Consider the following 24,166-nt stretch of genomic DNA (forward strand, 5'->3'; position numbering starts at 1 on the left):
CTTCAGCAGGTAGGCTCTGTCTAGTTCTAGCCTCACTTCCTAGTTCATGTAAGAATAGAGGTAAAATTGGATGTGGTGTTAGAAGAATGGGATACAGACGTTCAGAAGAGGATCGGAAAGAAGGGGCTTAAGAGGATGCTTAAGAAGTACTAGGCTGGGTGTGGTGGTGCATGCCTTTAGTAACCCCAGCATGTGGGAGGAGAGGCAGGCAGGTCTCTGTGAGTTCAGTGTCAGCCTGGTCTACATACTGAGTTCTAGGCCAGCCAGAGCAACATAGTGAGACCCTGTCTTAAACAAGAAGGATGGAAGGAAGGAAGGAAGGAAGGAAGGAAGGAAGGAAGGAAGGAAGGAAGGAAGGAAGGAAGGAAGGAAAGACTAACCTCATGCACATAGGCCTATGGAGACCAGAAGAAGGTATCAGATCCCCTAGAACTGGAATTACAGACAATTGTGAGCCACTATGTGGGTGCTGGGTATTGAACCCAGGTCCTCTGGAAGAGCAGCCAGTACTATTAACTGCTGAGCCGCCTCTGCAGCCTCTCCAGTCTTACTGCCTCTGTACACACTGAAACATGCGGTTGGCACACAGACAAACAAGCATCCTTACAATTACTAAGGAAACTCCTTATTCTGCTCATCTCAAATGCTGGTAAGGTTGATACTTTCATGAGCCTCTGTGACTTAGATATTGTGGGCTTAGTACCATAGTGGAAAGGAGAACCAGGACCCAACAAATCTTGGCCTAACTTAGCCTTTTAAATGCCTGTGATCATTTAAATGTCATCTACCAGTTACAGATCTATCCAGAAAACTGTTAGCCTAATTTTTCTCCTGATCTGTAAATCCAGGCACTTTCAGAGTCATGGACTATGGTTTTGGTAACTTTTGTAACACTATAAATACAAATCTTTAAAAAAAAAAAAATTACTGAAGCCGATGAGAAGTAAAGTGTCTCAGGGCTTCCTGCTACAGAAAGGTTTCTAAAGCAGGACAGTGCAGGTGAACCTGTGTTCTGGGCTGCAGTAGGGGTGGGGGTGTCAGTCAAAGAAAGAGGGTGACTCCAAATGTAATTCAGGTTTAGCAACAGCAGCAGAGGAACCCGCCTCTTATGAACTGACTGCTCCTGGCTTTGCAAAAGCCTCCTTTAGGCCAGGCGGTGGTGGCGCACGCCTTTGATCCCAGCACTCAGGAGACAGAGCCAGGCGGATCTCTGTAAGTTCGAGGCCAGCCTGGTCTACAGAGCGAGATCCAGGATAGGCACCAAAACCACACAGAAAAACCCTGTCTCAAAAACACCCCCCCCCAAAAAAAAAGCCTCTTTTGTTGTTACATGAATTATACTTCTTAGTAAGTTAATTTCCAAATACCAAAACCTCTTATCTGGAGTTGTTTGAAGGAGCCATTTGCCTAAGCAGTTCTCAGCCATGAGACCTCGTGGTTTGCCAGGTCCTCTCAAGACTAAGTTATTCAAAGACTCTAATTTCTTCCAAAGAGCAACTCAAATAGTAATCACTGAGTTTAAACCAAACTTGAGAGCCGAGGTGCTAGCACTTGGAAATTCCAGCCAGATGCAGTGGCTCTGTGCAATCTCAGGAAGGAGCCAGTAGAAAGATGGCCAACACTTTGTCACCACAGTATTCTCTGACTCCAAACCTGTTCTCATCTCCTGTCATGTTCCTCTTCCCAGGGACAGTCAGAGATTTTGGTCACAAGCTCTCATCTCAGATTGCTATTCTTCTATGCCAGCTCCTTGTCTACTTACCCTCTGTTCTCCAGGGGTGTCTGGAGTCTGTGGCTGAGGTGTACTGGGGTAGTCCCAGGGGGAGAGACCATTTCTAAAGAATGCTTTCCCATCAAGTGTTTATTTATTATGCGGAAATCCACATATATTAAAATGATAAACTGGGGGCTGGAGAGATGGCTCAGAGGTTAAGAGCACTGACTGCTCTTCCGGAGGTCCTGAGTTCAATTCCCAGCAACCACATGGTGGCTCACAACCATCTGTAATGAGATCTGGTGCCCTCTTCTGGCCTGCAGTCATACATGCTGTATACTTAATAAATAAATAAAATCTTAAAAAAAAAAAAAAAAAAAAAAAAAAGATAAACTGTTAGCTGAGCAGTGGTAGCACACGCCTTCAATTCTAGCACTTGGGGCAGAGGCAGGCAGAAGCCAGCCTTGTCTACAGAGCTAGTTCTGGACAGCAAGGGCTACATGAAGAAAACCTGTCTCACAAAAGAAAAGAAAAACCTAAACGTTTTTTTTTTCTTTTTTTGAATGTAAAAACATTTTATGTACAACTGCAGGAGAAATAATACACAAATAGCTTGAACATAAAAAACAGGTTATAATTCAAAAGTCCAGGGTTATTTTAAACAGTAAAATATTTTCTCTATAGAAAATAGTAAAAATGATAACATTTCCCATTTATAACATTAAAAGATAAGCCCCTTTTAAGCCAAATGATAGCTCAATTATACATATAAATATTGATTAGATTCTGGGATACAGAAAAAAACCTGTCTTCATCTGTTTAGAGCTATAAAACCTAAACTTTAAATTAATATAAAATTTAATTTTTATTATAAAACTTATCATTTACAGTATACAGCTGTCACCACTATTTCCAGAGTTTGCCCATGCTTCCCCTGAAAAGTTTTTGCACCCCGATAAGCCTCTCCGCCAATGCAGCAATCCAAATCCGACTGAATTAGAAAAAGCCCCAGTTTAATGGGTAAAGTGTTCCTGGGTGATTCTCCAGCCCCAGAGAGAAGAGATGGGCAAGAAAGACCAAAAAACCACATGTCTGTTTTCTGGGATGCAGTTTAAATATCCTGTGGGAGTGGTCTTGAGCATCTCTGTGGGAGGAGCCGTGTTTGGCGGGACTTTCTGAGTGGAAGGGTCTGGGCAGAGAGGTGGGGCTTCCACCAGAACATTCCAGACTCTTTGGGTCTATGGATGCCAGCGTGCCAGCGGCTGAAGTGGAGCTTCCGCCAGAACATCCCCCACCTCTAAACTCACGCATCAGCAGGTTCTGAATCACCCTATTCTCAGGCCACGCCTACCACTGGCAACCAACAGTGCTTTCTGTCCTTATGACTTTACCGTTCTAGACACTTCATAAATGTGTGGCCTTTTGTGTCTGCTTCCTTCTACTTAGCATAATGTTCAGGTATCATATATCACTACGTCATATCTTATGGCTGAAGACTATTCCATTATAGGGACATACAATATTTTTATCCTACTAGTTTAGGATTATAATAACACTGTATCCACGTGGGCATGTTTTCAGTTCTCTTAGATGTGCACCCATTAATAGATAACACAGTAACTATCTTTAAAAATAAACATATTAAAGTGTAGTACTCATTCTTAAAAGCATACACATTATGATTGTTAATAATAATGTAATAATAATTTCTGTAAAGTGAACATAACTCATTAGTTAACACCAAGTAAAAAAAATAGAGTATTAGCTGGCTGTGGTGGTACACACCGTTAATCCCAGCACCCAGGAGGTGGAGGCTGGCAAGTCTTTGTGAGTTCCAGGCCAGCCAAGGCTACATCATGAGACCTCTTATGTTCTCTTCCGGGCAGTACTTTCCAAAATGTAACTACCATTCTAACTGCTGTCTCAGTGTTTCTTTTAATTGAGGAAAAAAATCACATCATAAAATAGATGACATTTTCTCCTAGTAGGAATGTTCATGTTTATAATCCCTGCACTAAAAAATTTTGAGACAGTCTTACTCCATACCCAGGCTAGCCTGGAACCCACCAAGTTACCAAGTTGGATGACCCTCCTGCCTTAGTTAGCCTCCCAAGTGCTGAAATTTTCGGCATGGGCCAACATGCCGACTCTCCAGCTTTTGATGCCTTTTCTTGCCTAACTGCTCACTTTGCCCTTCTGAGTAGAATGGGTGAAAGTGGCACGTGTATTTGTTTCTGCCTTTTTTTTGTTTATTTGTGTTTTTCAAGACAGGTTTTCTCTGTGTAGCCCTGGCTGTCCTGGAACTTGCTCTGTAGACCAGAGATCTGCCTCCCTCTGCCTCCCAAACACTGGGATTAAAGACCTGCACCACCACCAATCCAGCTTATATATAATATGCATATTATATATTATTTCCATTTTATATTATAAATTTTATATTATATAATTTATTTTTATTTTATGTGCATTGGTGTTTTGCCTACATGTATGTCTGTGTGAAGGCATCAGAAGCCCTGAAACTGGAGTTATAGACAGTTATGAGCTGCCATGTGGGTGCTGGGAATTGAACCTGGGTCCTCTGGAAGAGTGTCAGTGCTCTTAATCTCTGAGATGCCTCTCTAGCCCTTTGTCTCTGCTTTTAACAGGATCAGTATTTCTCCATGCAGTATGATGTTAGCTGTGGATTTTTCATAAATGCCTTTATCATATTGGAGTTCCCTTTTATTCCTAATATTCTGAGAATTTTTATTATGATAGTGTTGCATTTTGTTAAGTAATCCTGAATAAACTGAATTGATCATGAGTGATTTTCCTTTCATTTTCTTAATGTAGTTAATATTAGTTCACAATTATTTCTTAGAAATATAGATGTAAAACTCCTCAGTGAAATAATAGCAGACCAAACCCAATGACATATAGTTATTTTTATATACTAGTGTATAAGATGCATTGATACTTGAGAAGCCAATCTTTATCTTTCCCAACTGGGTGTGGTGGGTGTGAAGTCCAGCCTCGACTACATAATGAATTCTAGGTCAGCCTAGACTATAGAATGGATCCATTTCAACCCTGACTGCCCCCAAACCAATCCATTTTTCCTTTTCCTAAACTTGATTCTGAATTATTTCAGTTGACTCCACCAAGTCACAAAGTGTAGCCCACTCAACAGCTCCAAGCATTTAATGTTGGTAACCATATTCAGAGTTGGCTCAAAGCTTGTAAGGAAGGGGGCAGGCGTTGGTAGCGCACACCTTTAATCCCAACACTTGGGAGGCAGAGGCTGGCAGATCTCTGAGTTTGACGCCAGCCTGGTCTACATAGTCAGTTACAAGACAGCCAGGGTTGCACAGAGAAACCCTTTCTCAAAAAAAAAGGAAAAGAAAAAGCTTACAAGGGTAAGATGGTGTTGGAGAACAAGAGAGATGATACATGATCAGCCATACACACAGGTTCTCTACAAGGTGGGGATTGCTGTTTTCAAGAAAGCAAATTCAGAGTCAACCTCTTAGTCCTGCAGTCTTTCTCAGTCTGTCTCTCTCCCTCCCCTCTGTGTGTGTGTGTGTGTGTGTGTGTCTGTCTGTCTGTCTGTCTGTCTGTGTGTGTATGTATGCCAGGGTGCTGGGGATTGAGCCCAGTACCTTGTGCATATTAGGCATGAATCCTGTTACTAACTGACAGTCTCTACTCCTCTTTTTTTTTAAATTAAGGAATACAAACTACAAAAAGTAGAGCTTCCTAGTTAAAGGGCATATACAATGAGAAAACACAGAATATTGGCAATAAGGGTTAAAAAATAGCTAATCTTTCATTAACTTACAGAACTGAGTTATTTTCCTTTCAAAAATTTTCTAGTCCATTAGTGTATTTTAGATTTATTTAATATTCATGGATATGGGTGTTTTGCTTGTGTGTGTCTCTGTGTACCTGCAGAGATCAAAAGAGGGCATTGGGTACCCTGGAACCAGAGTTATGAATGCTTGTGAGCTGCCATGTCAATGCTGGGAATCAAACCCCTCAGGCCTCTGCAAAAACAATGTTCTGAGCTCTGAGTCATCTCTCCAGCCCTCTAGTCAATTAAAGTTTGAAACAGTCATCTAGAACAAAGGGGTTTTGTGTGTTTGTTTTTTTGATTAGGGTGGCATGGTGTAGTTGGGACAGGTCTCTTGGTATAACCCAGACTGGCCTCAGTCTGCCGTCCTTCTGCCTGAGAGGGTTACAGGCATTTGCCACATGCCCAGCTCACAGTTTTTGGTATTGCCTTACAAGTCACAGGCATGTGATCATATACATGAGCCAGTCTAGAGAGATATAAAATTAGTAAAGTTTATAATTGTAATCAAACTTACCAAATCAAAGTTAACCAAACACATAATAACAGTGATACACAGATGGAGCTTTATAGTTTACAACACACTTTCCCACATTCTCTCATTTGCCTCGTATTTAATGATACATAAAATTTGTGCTACATGCTAATTAAGCTTAATTAGTAGGTCTTGTGAATGACTATAAATAGTAGGGATGGTTTGCTGCCAAAGCAAATTTTCAGGTTTTTTAAATTAGTTACCTGATGTTTTTGTTTGGTTGGTTGGCTTTTTGTTTTGGTTTTGTTTTTGATTTTTGTTTTTTGTTTTTTTTGTTTGTTTGTTTATTTGTTTTCAAGACAAGGTTTCTCTGTGTAACCCTGGCTGTCCTGGAACTTGCTCTGTAGCCCAGGCTGGCCTTGAATTGAGAGATCCACCTGCCTCTGCCTCTCTAGTGCTGGGATAAAAGGTGTGTGCCACCATGCCCAGCTTAGTTACCTAATATTTATAATCAGGCTTAGTTTAATCATATTGTTTTGCATCATACTTGTTGATAGTTATGTGTTTTAAGAAATGAACTGCATAGTTGGGAATATAGTTCAGTGGTAGAGCACTTGCCTAGCATGATCAATCCCTGAGTTCAATCCCAAGTGCTGGAAAAAAAAGAAGGAAAGAAAGAAAAAGAAACAAAAAAAAAGACCTTGCACCTAGGCAGCTGAGCTTCCCTCGATCCAAAGCCTTCCTTGTTACCAATTCTTGAGTACTACTGGACCCCTCTTTTCTCCACATCTCTTCCATTAGTACCAGTATTCATACCCAGGGAACGTTTGTATAGTACTCTACATTCACTCACCAACATACATTTTTTATTGAGCATTATGTGGGAGAGATTGAGCAAGGCATTGGAAATACTATGTACCAGGCGGGACTGCCCTGGTCCCTTACACTGTGGAGTTCACTGACTGAGGGACCAGACACTTATATTTGGTTGTGTGGAGAGGTAAGAACAAGAAGTTGGCAGCCCTGATTTACCTCTAGAGTATATTTGCCTTTTTAATTTTTAATCAGGCTCAGCTGTTCTGGGTCGGGTTCTGTCTACCCTCCAGCAGAGGAGGATGTTATAGGAGTCACTAGTGCTCATAGCCTGGTATTGGATACATGAAGGGGAGCTGCTGCAGTTGGGCATGCATCAGTACTGTATTCCTTTTTACCACAGAATAATGTTCTATAGTATGGATACTATTCTAGTTTTGTTTTCTGTTGCTGTGATAAACACCACGATCAAAAGCAACATGAGGAGGAGAGGGTCTATTTCATCCTATAACTTACAGTTCTTCATGATGGGAAGTCAAGGCAGGAACTTAAACGCAAGAACCGAAGCAGAACCACAGAAGAATGCTACAGACTGGCTTGTTCTCCAGGGCTTGCTCAGCCTGATTTCTTACCAATAGGACCACCTACCTAGGGGTGGCACCACCAGGACCACCTACCTAGGGGTGGCACTGCCTGAAGTGGGCCAGGCTCCTCACATGAGGCAGTAGTGAAGGACAGGCCCCACGGGCATGCCTACAAGCTAGTCTGATGGAGGCAGCACTGCAGTTGAGGGTTCTAGTTCTATGTCAAGTTGACACAATTGACCAACACATCTAAATACCACATGTCCATCCACTTACCAGTTGATGAACTCTAGAGATTATTTTTACCTATCACCTATGCAATTAGTGGTATGAACATTCAAATGCAAGTTTTTATGTGAACATATTTCTTTTAAAATATTTTAAATTTTATTATTTTAAAGGTTGCAAATAGGGGCTGGAGGGATGGCTCAGGGGTTAAGAGCACTTGACTGTTCTTTCAGAAGTCCTGAGTTTAGTTCCCAGCAACCACATGGTGGCTCACAACCACCTGTAATGGGATCAGATTCCTTCTTCTGATGTGCATGAAGACAGAGCACTCATATACATATGAATAAATGAATAAATAAATAAATCTTTAAAAGTTACAAATAGCTGGGCAGTGGTGGAGCATATCTTCTTTTTTTTTTTTTTTTTTTTTTTTTTTTTTTTGGTTTTTCGAGACAGGGTTTCTCTGTGTAGCTTTGCGCCTCTCCTGGAACTCACTTGGTAGTCCAGGCTGGCCTCGAACTCACAGAGATCCGCCTGGCTCTGCCTCCCAAGTGCTGGGATTAAAGGCGTGTGCCACCACCGCCCGGCTGAGCATATCTTCAATACCAACACTCAGGAGGCCGAGACAGGCAGATCTCTGTGAGTTCAAGGCCACCCTGGTCTACTGAGTGAGTAGCAGTACAGCCAGGGTTACACAGAAAACCTGCCTCAAAAAAACAAAACCAAAAAAAAAAAAAAAAAAAAAAAAACCAGGGGGAAAGAACGCTGAACCCAGCGCTCACTAGTTGACTAAACTGGCTGGCCAGCAAGCCTCGGGGGTCCTCATGTTTCTACCTCTCTATGGAGATTATAGGCATATGCCATAGTGCCTGGGTTCTAGAGATCCAAATTCAGGATCTCAAGATTGCGTAGCAGGCATTTTTACTGAGTGAGATCACTCCCCAGCCTTGGGCTATTTTTGACACATTTTACAATCTTTTTACATCGGTGTTTTTATTTACACTACTTTGTTAAATGTCATTTTTTAAAAAACTGCTCAGTGTAGAATTCAGCAAATCTCTCTGAGATCCCAAGAGGAATTCAGGACAACATCAAAACTCTTAAAACCCTGGTGCAAAATTAAATCTGGGGTCCAGAGCCGGTAACATCGAGAACATTTTTATTCTACACTTCAATTTGTACAGATGTGCCTGAAATGATGTTTGGTATTGTTGACATGGCTTCAGTTACATTCCCGAGTGTCTCAAGTGTGTTGCGTTAGATCTTCCATCTGTAACAGTTGTTCATCTTGGGCATGATCGTGTCTGGCTGTGTAATTTCAAATTTGTGTTTAATGAATGAATACTCATTGATTATTGTTGGGGAGGTATAATAATGGCAGTCTTTTAATTGGTGGCACTTATAAAAACATAATAAATAAGTGTATGGAATAGTCATTAAAAAAAAAAAATCCCATCTGACCAGGTGGTGGCGGCGGTGCACGCCTTTAGTCCCAGCACTCAGCAGACAGATCTCTGTGAGTTCAAGATCAGCCTGGTCTACAAAGTGAGTTCCAGGACAGGCTCCAAAGATACACAGAGAAACCCTGTCTGGAAAAACAAAACAAACAACAACAACAAAAATCCCATCTGACTAGGGCTGGAGAGATGGCTCAGGAGTTAAGAGCACTAGCGGCCCAGAATCCACACAGCAGAGCCCAGCCATCTGTAAGTCCAGGTTTAGGGATCCCACTCTGTCTTCTGGTCTCTGTGGGCTCTGCATGCACATAGTGCATCAGTATACACACAGGTAAAACACCTATCCACATAAAATAAAAATCTAAAGACTGATCTGAATAACTGAATAACTGGCAACACATTTAATATTTATAATAAAGTCTGGCTTAAAAGTTAAGATGCATTCTGTAACTTAAATCTATTATCAGGCTTTGGGGACAGTGGTTGCTAAGGGGTTTTCCATTTTTAAATTAATTTAGTCATCTGTCAGTTTCATACAAGTGTGTAATATATCTGATTGCTGCCATCCCACACACCTTCTCATCTCTTTCCCAGGCCCTACTAGTCCCTTGCCAGGTTCATGATTTTGAACCTGGTCGGGGTTTTGTTTGTGACCCATTTAGTTTAATCAGTGTCAGCTGTGTGACCATTGGGTTGGAAGTATCCATTTCATCCTGTATAGTCATCAGTGACTACACAACATTTTAAAGGCTTTAACTAAGTTAGAAATATGTGGCTGGTGTTTAATTGAAACTTCCAAATTTAACAAGCGTGATAATCTTATGAGCAAGCCATAGATTGTATGCAGGACCACATTTGGGGACTTACAGACTGGCTTATGAGTTCATTTAAAGGACTCTTCATATCACTTGCATAGCAGTTATATGTCAGGCACTGTTGAGATTAATTTACCCAATTCCCGTTACAACCCTGTGCCACGAGACAGTTACCAAGTTACTGTTCTTTGCACAAACAAGAAAATGGAGGCAGAGGGGATGAGTTACTTGAAAGGTGGGCTTCGCCGGGCGGTGGTGGCGCATGCCTTTAATCCCAGCACTCGGGAGTCAGAGGCAGGTGGATCTCTGTGAGTTCGAGGCCAGCTTGGACTACCAAGTGAGTTCCAGGAAAGGCGCAAAGCTACACAGAGAAACCCTGTCTCGAAAAACCAAAAAAAAAAAAAAAAAAAAAAAAAAGAAAGAAAGAAAGAAAGAAAGGTAGGTGGGCTTCACAGCCCCTTGGTCTCGGCCCACTCCACTAAGGAGGAATTAACCACTTAGAAGAATGCCTGCCTGCCCCTTGCTTGCTTGCTTTCACTGACCTAGAAAGGAGCCATTGAACTCAGGGCTCCTTCCCTCCAAGTCTGTATCCCACTCATTCTTTTAAGTTCTTTAAAGTAAATTGATGAATTGCCCTGTCCCTCAGCTCTAAGGTTTTGGTGTCCAATGAGCGTCCACAACTCGATGAGATCAAAGCTGGACAGTGGGCGGGGCTGGTGGAGGGGTGGGACTTACCTGCGGGGTGCCTGTTGTTGCTGTTTGGATTAGGCTGTCCTGTGAAGAACCATGAGCTGGACTTGTCCGCAATGCCAGCAACCGGTTTACTTCGGTGAGGCTGGGACCAAGGAGTAAAGATAAGCGTGAGCCCCCCGGGGTCCCTTTGTGTGTGTGTGTGTGTGTGTGTGTGTGTGTGTGTGTGTCCATGTCCCCGTGTCCGAGTGTGTGCCACACCTCCAAGAGCCTAAGGCAAGAGGCACCAGGGTGGGCTGAAGCTTCCTCCTGGAGACACTATTCATTGTCTCCAGAGAGCGAGACTGGCTGGGCTGGTTCCCCCAGAAAGCTAAAAGGGTAAAAGGAGGGCTTCTCTGGCGCTGGACCGAACTTTGCAGCCCGGATCCACCTTGTTCCCCACAGCTGAGAAAGTGAGCTCCTTAGGCAAGAACTGGCACCCTTTCTGCCTGAAATGTGAGCACTGTCACAGCGTCTTGTCCCCTGGCGGGCATGCAGAGGTGAGGCCTCATCAGGGTGACAACCTTCTCACACCCCACCCTGATAGACCCCAATTTCAGCCTTGGAAACCTGCCAAAGGCAACCTCAGGGGCTACCCATCTGATAGGCCTCATACCAGCCAAAATTTGGGAGTCTCAATGCTGCTGCTGGCCCACGCTTTGAGGGAGGGAGGGGTAAGCGGCTGCTCTGTACCCCACCCATACCCTAACCCTATACCACAGTGGCAGTCTGACATGTTGGCCTACCACCCAGCCCTATCAGACCCACCAGGCTAGTTACAGTGCACATTTGCACCTGACAGCCAATACTGAGAGGGCCTGTGAGGCAGGCCCCTTGGCCCTGAATGACCCCTGCCCTCTGCCTGTGCCCAGCACAACGGGAGGCCATACTGCCACAAGCCTTGCTATGGGGCTCTCTTTGGACCTAGAGGTAAGTTCCAGCCTAGAAGGGGCCAGGGGCCACACAACGCTCCCTGTGGCTAGGAACCAGAACCTGACCTCCCTTATCGGGTCTTCTCTCTACAGGGGTCAACACTGGTGGTGTGGGTTGCTATCTCTACAGTCTCCCTGTTCCCTCCCCTGTCAGCAGAGTTTCCCTCAGCCCCAGCAACTTTAGCCCCCCAAGGCCAAGGGCTGGCCTCCCCCAGGCCAAGAAAAGTAAGTGAAGGTGGGCTTCACCTGTTTGCTCCCCCCACCCTTCGGGCTGCAGTGGACACTACGGCACCCACCCTGCCCTCTGCGCCACAGGCCTGGGACGCTCTGAGCAGTCCCTTTCTAGTCTCTCATGTGAGGAGTTTAAAAGGTAAACTGGACAGATAGCATGATCACCCTCATTTTGCAAGTGACGCCCAGAGAAGACAGACTGCTAGTCAGAAGTAAGGCTGGCCTGGAATCTGGGCCCCTGCCCAGGCCAGAGCAGTAGAGAGAAAGACCCAAAGGGAGGCCTCCTTAGGATGGGCCAGCTCCTCGGCTTCTTCTCTAGTCCCTGATCCTTCCTTAAGCTCCCCACAGTGGGCAGTGACACCAGGTTCCCCAACACCTGACACCACTGCCCTGGCCGGCCAGCTCCTGTGTCAGCTCGGGTTTCCTGGTGCTTGAGTTACTCCCAGCACTGCCACATTGAACTGGTGGGCTCATGAGGCCCTGGGGGGGGACAAGGAAGCAGGTGGTCCCTAATGAAGATGGGTGATAGGTGGAATGAGTCTTGAACTCAAGCAAGGCAGATTTCATGGCTGCCTGGGCTGGGGTGGGGTGGGGTGGGGATGAATGGGTTTGGGGGTAAGAGAGGGCCTGGAAGCTCCAGCTGGGGCCTCTTCCCATTAAAGGCCCTCCCTACACGAAGACATTCACTGGGGAGACCTCACTGTGCCCTGGATGTGGAGAACCTGTCTATTTTGGTAAGTGCCAACAGAAGACTTGAAGAGGAGTACTGATGAGGCGGCAGAGGGCAGAGGGTGACGAGGCAGGGGGCTGGCCTTGCCTGCCCCTAGAATGGACGACACATGGCTTCTCTCCACCACCAGCGGAGAAGGTGATGGCTCTGGGCAGAAACTGGCACCGACCCTGCCTCAGGTGCCAACGTTGCAAGAAGACGTTGACTGCTGGGAGTCACGCAGAGGTGAGCATGGCGGGATTGGAAGTGACGTTGGGAGGAAGGAGTCCAGAAGGAGGAAGAGAGACAGGCTGAGGAGATTCTTTTTCTGTGTTCCAGCATGACGGCATACCCTACTGCCACATCCCCTGCTATGGATACCTGTTTGGCCCCAAAGGTGGGCAGCCTGACCCCAGACACTGATCCTAAGGTGTCAGGGCCTATGGGAATGTGTGGACAGCTTCCCTTGTGGTCAGACATCCCAGGACCCTCCTCTCTCTCCCTTCAGCCCTCAGTCCGACACCCATTCCACCAAAGCCCCTGGTGACAAGGCTTTCTCCTACAGGTGTGAACATTGGCAATGTGGGCTGCTACATCTATGACCCAGTGGAGATAAGATCCAAATGAGCCATTCATGGGAGCGACCATCCTAACTCAGGCTTCCACCCTCTCCTCCATGGTCCACTGGAAGCTCTGGAATTCCCTAGTCCTTTCGAGAGGGAGAAGAAATCCCAGGGCCTGGGCCTGGGCCTGGGCTCTGCGGTAGACCCCACCCTAGATTTTCTCTGCCAACTCTTTGCTCCCCCGTTCCTATTTGGATAGGCTACCCCACTTAGAATGGAGATCGCCTGGCTTCTCGGTTCCTTCTCCCAGCAATGCTGGTGTTGGGAGGTCATTTGCCGAGTCTCTGCTCTCTGGCTTCTCTAATAAAATGTTGACTCTCACATCTTCAGCTCTAGAGCTGTGGAGCCTAGACAGTGATGGGGAGCAGAAGCACAAGTCCGCTGCTTCAGAGGTAGCCCTGGCAATAAGAAGCTCCATCTGTTGGTCCCAGCCTTGGAATTGGGCAGATCCTAGCCCTGCACTGTAGACAGCCTACCCATCAGCCTCATGTGTACTAGAGATAATCATAGGACTTTAGCAACACTTCTAGAATCACCTTGTTCAGTTTGAGCATGACAATGAATCCTGTCTTCGAGGAAGTTTCATTATCCACTTGGGAGATGAACAGCAAGTCAATGGCTCCCCATCTGGAGATCTCCGCAAATCTCAATGCTGCCCCAACCCATGAGGCAATTATTTACAGAATCCCCTAGGCATGAGGGGTGCCTGTAATCTCCAGTAGCCCAGTGCATTCTGGGAGGCTATCCTGTCACTGGAGACGGGATGAATACAGAAGGTGCCAGTGGCAACTCCGTCCTTAGACATAGGGATGTGATGTCCCAGTTTCAAGAGCCTGCCTTCTGTCCCAAGCTCCTGTGGAGGGCTATCTCTAGTCTGACTCAGTTCCGGATCTGCGTATCTTCTTCCTGAATACTGGACAGGACAATGAGGAAGGAGGGGGTCAGGAATATGGTGTTTAGTCCTGCAGCCTACAAGGGCTGGCTCAGGGTTTGTCCCAGCTCCTTGCATACAAGCACACATACTCCCTCCCACAAGTGAGTCACATGTGTCTGGACATACTCTTGGTGTGTAGGCACAGCTGAATGTGCACGTGTATATCTCTTGGACATTTGTATATACATAAGTACGGTCTCATGTATGCTTTTATAGACATAATTTGTACACACCAGGGCATACACCTCGAAACACACACTGTGTACAAATGTACAGGGGTCAAGTGTAGTTGTGCGACCGTCTTCTGCTTTGCATCTTAAGTGTCATGGGCTTAGGCATTTGAACCCACGAATACCCCCGCCCCCCCCACACACACACACCTCTTTCTTTCCACGTCCTGGATGGTCTCTGGCAGCTGGACTGCCTTTGTCTCGGGTAGCAGGAGTGCAGTGCAGGCAGCCAGCAGGGCGATTCCCCTGTAAGCAAATTTGGGCAGCATCAGCCATACTCCATCCAGCAAGGCCGCCAGTGGAGCCAAAGAGGCCCCTAGCTGGCCCAGGAGTGCAGTGAGAGCCCCAATCCTGTCTGTCTGCTCAAGAGAGGATGAGGGGGCCATGCATCACAAGGCTCCCCTCCTGGGCTGGCAGCCCCTGATACTAGCTTCTCAGCCACCGCCTAGACGAGGAGCTCTTAAGCCAGTACCCTCCAGGGGATGGGACCCCTATTCTGACAGAGCTACTCGGGGACCACCACAAGAAGCTACAAGATGATAGTGTGGAAGGGGGATCTGTAGCTCACACAGGCGCCGCCATCTGAGGAAAGCCCCTGGCCGTGTGCCCAGAGACAGCCCCCAAGGGCTCAGCGACGCCGTGGTCAGGATGGGTGTTCCTGGGACTGTTTTCTTCAAAGAAGCCCCATAAGGCTGACTTGGCCCAAGGTCACACAGTACAGAAGATAAAATTCCCTGTGTTCTCCAAGACTTGGGCAAACAGCCACGATGTATCTGGCTGTAGCTAAAGAATGGATAGGGCAGAGCGTGACCACAGATGACTTCGTTAAGGCAGGTCAGTCGCCTGGGACCCCAACTCACCTGAGCACAGTAGGGTACAACTCAGACGTGAACAGGTAGGCTGTAGTGAAAGCAGCTTCAGAAAACACTTTTCCCAACACCAACAGAGAGAGCAGTGATCCAGGACTTGGTCTCTGGAGGGAAAAGGATTCCTGTAGTAAAGGGCCGATGCCAGGAACTCCCTGGATTCGAGGCGGAGGCTAGGCCCGGGCAGAGCCAAACTGCCAGACCTCAGCTCACCCGAGGACAGCAGCAGGCTGATGCCAAAGGTCAGAGCGGCCCCCAGCAGCATTCCAGCCTCCGTGAGGCGGCGTCCCACGCGACGCACAAGGAAGTAGACTGTGATCTTGGCAGGCAGTTCCACAGCCCCGAACTTCAGCTGCACCTGGTACACGTTCAGCCCCAGCCCGGACACGTCCAGAGTCAGGCCATAGTAGGAAAAGTTCACTCCAAACCTGAACAGAATCGCAGTTATCCTCAAGAGCCCTCTGCTGCCCTGCCTCTCTTGTCCTTTGGCTCTTCAGAGCCTGCAGCCTAGGATCCCCCTCACCACCAGCCACCCATAATCCCCAAGTAGGTTACCAATGGCCAAAATGCCTTTACCCTAATCATCGTAGCAACCCTGTGACACAGGAATGAACAACAACCCGTTCGTTTTACAAAAATAGATGCTAAGGATAAGAATGGTCACATAGGAAGTCATAGAGCCTAAATCTGAGCCTGCATGTCTCCACTGGACCTGTGACAGTCAGATTCTCCTCCCTGCCCCCAAGAGCATGAATGATCTTCATACCCTCCAAAGCTACACTCACCTTTCTCACACCCAGCCCCTTCCTCCCATCACCCTCACTCCTCCAGACCCAACTCAGCCCCCTCTTACCACACCAACATACAGCACAGTGAGATATGCCGGAGCTGTGGTGTTCGGAACAGGTCTAGGTATGAGGGTCTTTGCTGCTCCCCTTCCATGGTGACCACTTTGTTCAGGGCCTGGTGAGAGAGAAAGCAAGGTTGTGACATCAGAGCTTGTCTCAGAAGCCAGTGTGCTCTCTCTGCGTGTCTCTCTCCTCAGCAGGACTGGGGGTGGGAGTACGCATGGAAGACTTGGAGTAAAGGAGATGAACCCCCAGAGCCAGGCAGACTATTCTAACGCTAGGCTCTCTCCACTGGAAGGCAAAGGCTTTTCTAGTCATATATGGTGGACCCAGGAGAAGGGGCACTTAGACACACCCACCCTCCCCACCCACCCACCCCTGTGCACTCTCTCATACAAACTGCCACCCTCACCTCCTGGCTCAGGCTGTCCTCACCCACAGGCTTCCCATTGAGCGTGGCACAGCGGAACAAGTATGTCTGGGCCTCCTCCACACGGCCCTGGGTTAGAAGCCATCGTGCAGACTCAGGTACCCACCTAGGGGAGAAGTCAGTCTTGCAGGCCACCTCTACCTGCTGAGCTCACAGGCTGTAGATTCCAGGTCTTCACGCATGTAGTCCCCTCTGCCCGAAAAGACACCCCACCCCCAGATCTCCTACTGCCCAGCCCCAGGAACTCCTGTTCAAGCCCAATTTAAAAGCTACCTTGTGGTGGTGGTGGTGGTGGTGGTGGTGGTGGTGGTGGTGGTGGTGGTGGCACATGCCTTTAATCCCAGCACTTGGAAAGCAGAGGCAGGCAGATCTCTAAGTTCGAGGCCAGCCTGGTCTACAGAGTGAGTCCCAGGACAGCCAGGGCTACACAGAGAAACCCTGTCTTGAAAAACAAAACAAAATAAAGCTACCTCTCCCCCACCCCACCCTAAGTCCTCCAAGGCATCCTTTCCTTACTCAACTGAATTGGTCTTACCCTCAAAACCTTAGCCCCTGGGGGGGGGGGGACAGGAGAAGGGGAGGGATGGGGAACAGGGGTTGGTATGTAAAATGAAAAAAAAAATAAATAAAAAAGAGCTTAAAAAAAAAAACAAAACCCTTAGCCCCCACCCAGCACCAGCCAACACTTCCAGCGGAAGGATACCGATGAACTGCTACATAGTTCACCGCTGGGGGCAGTAACACGTCCACCTTGCTAGGCCCGCCACTCTCCTGCCTGAGTTCCCAGCACTGTACTGGCCACGTCCCACCCCTGGCCCTTGAAGGCAAACCCCGCCTCCACTCGGTGGTGTCTGACTCTCCTGTCTGTGTGTCCCTGCTTGTCTCTGTGTCTCCACTGGACCCTCTGAATCACCTTTCAGTCCTGGCCTGACTCCACCTCTCCCCGGCTCAGCCTCTAGCGCCCCGTGCCTTGCTCTCTGCTCCTGTGTCTTGTGGCATCTTTCTGTTGGCTTCTGTCTTTCTGACTTCTCTTGACACCTTTTTGTCTCTTGGTCTCTGGTTCTGTTTCTGCATCTCTTAGTTTCTCTGTCTCTGTCTCTGTCTCTTTCTCTGTCTCTCTGTCTGTGTGTGTGTGTGTGTGTGTATGTGTGTGTGTGTGGCATATGCATGTGTACATGTTTGTATGTGTGCACATGTGTACACAGAGGTTCAGGTGACATTATGTATGTCTTCCTGAATCACTTTCCACCTTAGTTTTTTGAGACAGGGTCTCTCACTGAACCTGGAACTTGATTCGGGTAGACTGGGTGGCCAGCAAGCCCAGATCTTCTTATCTCTACCTCCCTATCTCCTAAAGGATTATGAGTACACATCTCTGTGCCATGCTTTTTACATGGGAGCTGGGGATCTGAACTCAGATCCTCATGCTTTGCATGGCAAGTATTTTACCTACTGAGATATTTTCCAAGACAGCCATATTTTTTCTTTTACTTCCCCCCCTTACCCTTATGTAACCCAGGCTGCCCTTAAACTCCCTATGTAGTTGAGGATGACCTTGATCCTCATGCCTCTCTAAGTATCGTGAATAGAGGCATATGCCATCACGACTGGTTCATTCAGTGCCGAGGATAAACCCAGGGCTTTGTATATGCTAGGTTACCACTGAGCTAAGCCCCAGCCCCTCCCTCAGTCTCCCTGTTCTTTTGTTTGTTTTCATTATTTTTAGTTGAGAGAGTGTGTGTGTGTGTGTGTGTGTGTGTGTGTGTGTGTGTGTGTTTGGTGTGTGTGTTTGAGTGTGTGTGTGAGTGTGTGTGTTTGGTGTGTGTGTTTGAGTGTGTGTGTGTGTGTTGTGTGTGTGTGGTGTGTGTGTGTGTCTGTGTCTGTACTTGGTGTGTATGTGTGTTATGTGTGTGTCTGTGTCTATGTTTGGTGTGTGTATTTGAGTGTGTGTGTTGTATGTGTGTGTTGTGTGTGTGTCTGTGTCTGTACTTGGTGTGTGTGTGTGTTGTATGTGTGTGTTGTGTGTGTGTCTGTACTTGGGGTGTGTGTGTGTGTGTGTGTGTGTGTGTGTGTTTGGGTGTGTATGTGTGTGTGTGTGTCTGTGTTTGGTGTGTGTGTTTGAGTGTGTGTGTGTTGTGTGTGTGTCTGTGTCTGTACTTGGTGTGTGTGTGTGTTATGTGTGTGTCTGTGTCTATGTTTGGTGTGTGTGTTTGAGTGTGTGTGTGTCTGTGTCTGTACTTGGTGTGTGTGTGTGTGTGTGTGTGTTGTATGTGTGTGTTGTGTGTGTGTCTGTACTTGGGGTGTGTGTGTGTGTGTGTGTGTCTGTGTCTGTACTTGGTGTGTGTGTGTGTGTGTGTGCAGGTGCCCTTAGAGGCCAGAGGTGTTTGATCCCCTAGAGCTGGACTTGCATGCTGTCTGATGTGTGTCCTGGGAATTGAACTTGGGTCCTCCAGTGTGAGCTGTTACTGCTACGCCACCTCTCCAGCCCCCGTTTTAGAACCCCAGTCTCTTGTGAATCTTGTCTTGGTTGTATGTGTCTCACTCCCAGCTGCTTGCAGTTCTCACCAGATGCTGATGACGCCTGGGACACATGGCAGGGTGACAGCTAGCAGAAGCCACCTCCATATCAGGTACCCAACCAGTGCCAGCAGCAGCACACCTCCTGTCCAGAAGATGGAGCTGATGACACCAGCCACGATGCGATGCTCCACATCCAGCCACTCCAGCTCTAGACCCAGAGCCATCCGAAACAAGAGGACAGTTAGCAGGGACCAGATGGGCCCACCTCACTCTAACGGCCTCCCGCCAGCCCCGCAGGCCTTGCCCATGTTTGTCTGCCTCACCCAGTGGCAACACAATGATGGTGAACCCAGCCAGGGCCAAGCCAGTGAGGGTGCGGGTGAGGACAAACATGATATAGTTGACTGAGGCTGCAGATGCCAAGCTCAGCACCAGGGAGCTCACGTAGGTCACCAGTAGAAGCCAAACCTGCACAGGGCCATGCAAGGTCAGGTCCCACTGGGGCGTCCCAGCACTGAGAGAGAGTCCCCTCGGCCTGGTCCCTTATCTGTCTGACAGCTCACCTGTCCGACAAGTATCCGTACACCACAGCCCCCAGCAGCACACCGATGAAGAAGCAGGTGGATGTAATTTTGTTCAGTCCTCTCTGTTCACACCAGATCCCACTGCAGACAGGCAAGGGAGGGGCCTTTGGTGTGTATGAGCCCCTCTCCAGCCAGGGCCTCCTCTCCAGGCTCCAGGGCAACTCTGATGTTCCAGAACATACCCCCATCCTTGACTAGCAACCTCAGCATTGGAAAGGGAAGACTCCCTCTCCCTGGACCCTCACCACTGCCCAGGAATCCTGTTGCCTCTCCCCCACCCCCCGGGGAGCCTCCATCTCCACCCACCCTTCCTCTCTGGATGAATCATGGAAATCTCAGACCTAGGCCTGGAATGAGGGACAGAAGAGAAATGGAGGCCTCTGCGGTTTCTCCATCCTTCTCAGCTTTCTGTTTCAACCCCCCCACTAACCCCCCGGGAGCCCCTTAGCTCTCCTTCCCCTGCCTTCATCATCTCCCAGTGAATCAGAGCAAATGAACCTCTCAGTTCAAGCCCAGAACTCAACTCGGGGCTTTATATCCATAGACCCTCTCTACACAGGCAAACAAAAACTCTGAGAGCCCAGGACAGTTATCTCACACCCACACAACAAGCCCCAAGGCAGTGACAGGCCCAACCCATTCACACATCCCTCACCCTGGCTCAGGTACCTCAGTTGCAATGGTGGAGGAGAATTCTGAGTGGTCGTACTCCCAGCCCTGAGAGCAGGGCACTGGGGAGGGCTCATCCTCGGGCTTCCCTGTGCCTCTGTCCCCAAGGTGGTACTGGGGAGAGGCTGGGGGTGCTCAAAGCGGAGGCAGGAGCTAAAGCTGCCACCAGTCTCCCGGGATAGATGGGCCTCCAGCCACAAGTCCTGGTGAGTGAGGTGGGCAGGGGCACCAGGCAGGGCACAGTGGTGGGCAGGCACCGAGGCCATGAAGATGGGCAAGAGAAAATGCATGGGTACCAGCACTCGGGGCAGGGCCAGTAGTGCCAGATTCCGTAGCTGGAAGGGACCAAAGCCACCCACCTTGTCCAGCAGCTCCTCAAAGCCCATGCTGCCCACCCACCAGAGGTCCCTCTGTTGTGTCTAGCACAGCTCAACCTGCTCGCCACATGGACCTTTGGACTCTGGAAGTGGAAATGGTTGCACTGATGAGTGGAGAGTCTGTAGCCAGAATCCAGCCCTCAGGGGCTGGCCCAGGCCTGAGCCCTCCCCCATCATCCACACTTCTAGGGATCTTACATTACTAGCCTACTGCCGACGGGGAAGGGCTACCATCCATCAGAGGTCATGGTGTCCATGGATCTGGCCTTCATACGGTGGACCTCAGAAGCCAGGCAGGAGAGCCAAGGGCCAACATAGGAGGGTAGCTGGGTGCCGAGGAGGCACTGGGACCCTAGCTACTTATTATAGTGTCAAGGCTGTCTAGAGGAGGAGGTGCCCTGGACACAGCACCTGTTGTCCTGGATGGCCTTGTCCTGTGAAGCTTAGGTCAATCTTGTCTGTTTGCAGCCACAGCATAGTTTGGCCCACAGCCAGGATTCAGGATGTAAGGGAGCCATCTGCTGAACCCCCCAAGCTTTCCTTATACCCCTCACCCATGTCTGGAGTGGATGGCCCAACCTAAGTCACCCCTGGGACTGTGCTGGCCCCTCTTGGGGTCTCAGGAACACTCTTTGGCCATCCAATCTGCCTCTCCTCAAGATCATCCCAGATGACCCGTTGGAGTACTGTTCTCCCCAGTTGCCAAGAGTCCATGTAGCACCTTCGAGAAGCTCCACTGATTCTCATGTACCGGGCCAGTTTTATGTCAACTTCACACAAGCTAGAGTTAACTGAGAAAATGTCTCATAATATCTATCAGCTGTAGGCAGGAAATCTGTAGAGCATTTTCTTAATCACTGATCGATGAGGGAGGGCCCAGTCCATTGTGGGTGGTGTCATCCCTGCACATGTGGCCCTCGGTTCTATAACTATAAGAAAGCAGACTGAGCAAGCCAGTAAGCAGCACCCCTCCACGGCCTCTGCACCAGCTCCTGCCTCCAGGATCCTGCCCTGTTTGAGTTCCTGTCCTGACTTCCTTCAGTGATGAACTACAGCGTAGAGGTGAAATATGCCCTTTCCACCCCAAGTTGCTTTTGGTCATGGTGTTTCATCGAAATAACAGACACCTAAGCTGATTCCCCGAATGCCAAAGCCCCCTTGGGTATTCTTTGAGAGAAGATCTACTATATTTTTTAAAAATTTACAGAGCACTGTTTGATCTATCTCCCACTTTGAACAGATAAAGAAACCAAAGACAGCCGGGCGGTGGTGGCGCACGCCTTTAATCCCAGCACTCGGGAGGCAGAGCCAGGCGGATCTCTGTGAGTTCGAGGCCAGCCTGGTCTCCAAAGCGAGTTCCAGGAAAGGCGCAAAGCTACACAGAGAAACCCTGTCTCGAAAAACCAAAAAAAAAAAAAAAAAGAAACCAAAGACAGGGTGGGGACCTGTTGGGTTTGTACAATGACAAAGCCAGAGAGCCAAGAAACCCAGGAACACAGTCACACACACCCGAGCTGCTGACTGGATCTGTGCCAGTCAGCTCCAGGCTGCCCCAGACACTCACAGAGATGGCTCAGAGGGACTCGATCTGCAACATTTGGTGTGTGCTGATAGGCATATGGTGATGGTGGGGTTGTTGTTCGGTGTGTGCTGATAGGCACATGGTGATGGTGGGGTTGTTTGGTGTGTGCTGATAGGCACACAGTGATGGTCGGGTTGTTGTTCAGTGTGTGCTGATAGGCACATGGTGATGGTGGGGTTGTTTGGTGTGTTCTGATAGGCACATGGTGATGGTTGGGTTGTTGTTCGGTGTGTGCTGATAGGCAGGAAAGAGGGGCTGGTGCGGGGGTTAAAAGGACAGATGCTTGCTTAGTCTAATGCATCTCAGGCATTCCGCAGGATGCAGAGATGCTTCAGACAAGTTTCTGCCCGTAGGGGATCTATGGAGGGTTCAGCCAGGTTACAAACCTAAGGAAAGTGTGTGTGTGCCTGTGTTGAAGAGGGGTCACAAGTGGGCTGAGGAAAGGAGCTAAGTCTTGGGAGGTCAAACAGCCTCAGCTGAAGACCAGGACTTTCCGCCTGTCTTAGTTAAGGTTTCTATTGCTGTGAAGAGACACCATGACCACAGCAACTCTTGTAAAGAAAACTTTTAACTGGGGCGGCTCGCTTACAGTTTCAGAGGTTCAGTCCATTATCATCATGGAGGTGTGCAGGCAAGATGTAGTACTGGAGCTGAGAGTCCTACATCTTGGAGGCAACAGGAAGTCAACTTAGACACTGGGTGGTATCCTGATCATAGGAAACCTCAAAGCCCACCCCCACAGTGACACACTTCCTCCAACAAAGCCACACCTCCTAATAGTGCCACGCCCTTCGGGCACCACCACACGCCTCCAGCAATGGGAGCTAGTGAAGGTCCCAGCAGGACTGTCACACTGCCGTTGTATTTAGTTATTGTGGTTTTTCTTGTTTTTGTTTTGTTTTTTTGAGACAGGGTCTCTCGTAGCCAAGGTTGACCTTAAACTCACTATGTTCCTGAGAATGACCTTGAATTCATGATCTTGTCTCCACATCCCAAGTGTTGGGATTCAAGGCAAGAACTGCAATGCCTAACTCAGGCGTTTTATTTGATTGATTTATTGTTATACTACTACTATTATTATTATTATCATTGAATAAATAATAACACAGTGGTCACCTCTCCCTCTTTATACCTTGGCTATAGGTAAATCTACACCTGCAAGCCTTTTCTTCAGAGAGGAATTTGTACCTTGGCTTCATCTTCCCTGACCCACTCAACATGGCAACGCTCTTCACCAATGTCATTGAGAATGATGGTGGCAATGACCACAGTATTTAGAGGCGGGAGACGATATGGATGACAGGTATGAAGTACCGAGTCTGATAAGAGCTTTAATTGGAGTGCACGCACGTGTGTGTGGGTGGGTGGGGATGTGTGTATTGAGTGTATGTGTGCAAGTGTGTGTATGTATGTGGGCATATGTGTATATTGAGCGTGTGTAAGTGTATGTAGGTATGTATGTGTGCAGGTTGGTGTATGTATGTATTGAGTGTGTGTAGGTGTGTGTGTATTGAGTCTATGTGTGTAGGTATGTGTGTGTGTGTGTGTGTGTGTGTGTGTAAGTGTATGTAGGTGTGTGCGTATATGTGTAGTGAGCTGCTGAGACTGGGCTTGTAGACTACTTCCCTCTCGCTCCTGGCTGAGTTCTCAGAGCCTGCATATTCTCTACTCATCACCATCAGTGTCTGCCTCAATACTGCTGGGAAAGGAAAAGGGAAACCCTGACCCTCCTTTAGCCATTGCTTGGTGGCCTCAGCTTCTATGTTTCCTCCCTCCCTCCCTCCCTCCTTCCCTTCCTCCCTCCTACCTACTTCCCTCCTTCCTCCCTCCCTCCTTCCCTCCCTCCTTCCTTTTCTTCCCTCCTTCCTTCCTTCCTCCCTCCTTTCTTTTCTTCCTCCCTCCCTCCCTCCCTCATTCTGAGATAGCGTCTCACTGTGTAGCCCAGGCTATCCTTGAACCCAGGGTGTTTCTCCTTCCTCAGCTGTGG

At 48.2% G+C, this 24,166-nt stretch overlaps 2 protein-coding genes across 2 annotated transcripts; one reads left to right on the top strand and one right to left on the bottom strand.

Moving 5' to 3' along the window:
- The first annotated feature begins 10,701 nt into the window (after positions 1 to 10,701).
- Positions 10,702 to 13,468, top strand: Crip3 (cysteine rich protein 3). The gene is made up of 7 exons (XM_059281435.1): positions 10,702 to 10,744; positions 11,050 to 11,144; positions 11,517 to 11,574; positions 11,670 to 11,801; positions 12,470 to 12,541; positions 12,668 to 12,762; positions 12,856 to 13,468. The coding sequence occupies exons 1-7, from the start codon at positions 10,702 to 10,704 to the stop codon at positions 12,937 to 12,939; spliced, it is 579 nt and encodes a 192-aa protein (XP_059137418.1). The 3' UTR covers positions 12,940 to 13,468.
- A 540-nt stretch (positions 13,469 to 14,008) lies between these two features.
- Positions 14,009 to 20,606, bottom strand: Slc22a7 (solute carrier family 22 member 7). Its single transcript, XM_059281436.1, is given in 14 exon segments — positions 14,009 to 14,045; positions 14,454 to 14,644; positions 14,647 to 14,662; positions 15,164 to 15,249; positions 15,251 to 15,276; positions 15,383 to 15,597; positions 16,023 to 16,132; positions 16,430 to 16,553; positions 19,013 to 19,175; positions 19,291 to 19,431; positions 19,517 to 19,623; positions 19,625 to 19,632; positions 20,221 to 20,315; positions 20,318 to 20,606. Coding segments are annotated over 14 exon segments (1,608 nt in total).
- Between the last annotated feature and the right edge of the window lie 3,560 nt (positions 20,607 to 24,166).

The sequence above is a fragment of the Peromyscus eremicus genome, chromosome 16_21, assembly GCF_949786415.1.
Source record: "Peromyscus eremicus chromosome 16_21, PerEre_H2_v1, whole genome shotgun sequence".
Taxonomy (NCBI): Eukaryota; Metazoa; Chordata; class Mammalia; order Rodentia; family Cricetidae; genus Peromyscus; species Peromyscus eremicus.

Excerpts from the sequence above, each read along its gene's own strand:
- Crip3 (XM_059281435.1), top strand. The coding sequence starts at position 10,702 with ATGAGCTGGACTTGTCCGCAATGCCAGCAACCGGTTTACTTCG. Across the intron at positions 10,745-11,049 it reads CCAGCAACCGGTTTACTTCG|CTGAGAAAGTGAGCTCCTTA; the intron begins GTGAGGCTGGGA and ends TGTTCCCCACAG. Across the intron at positions 11,802-12,469 it reads CCTCCCCCAGGCCAAGAAAA|GCCCTCCCTACACGAAGACA; the intron begins GTAAGTGAAGGT and ends TTCCCATTAAAG.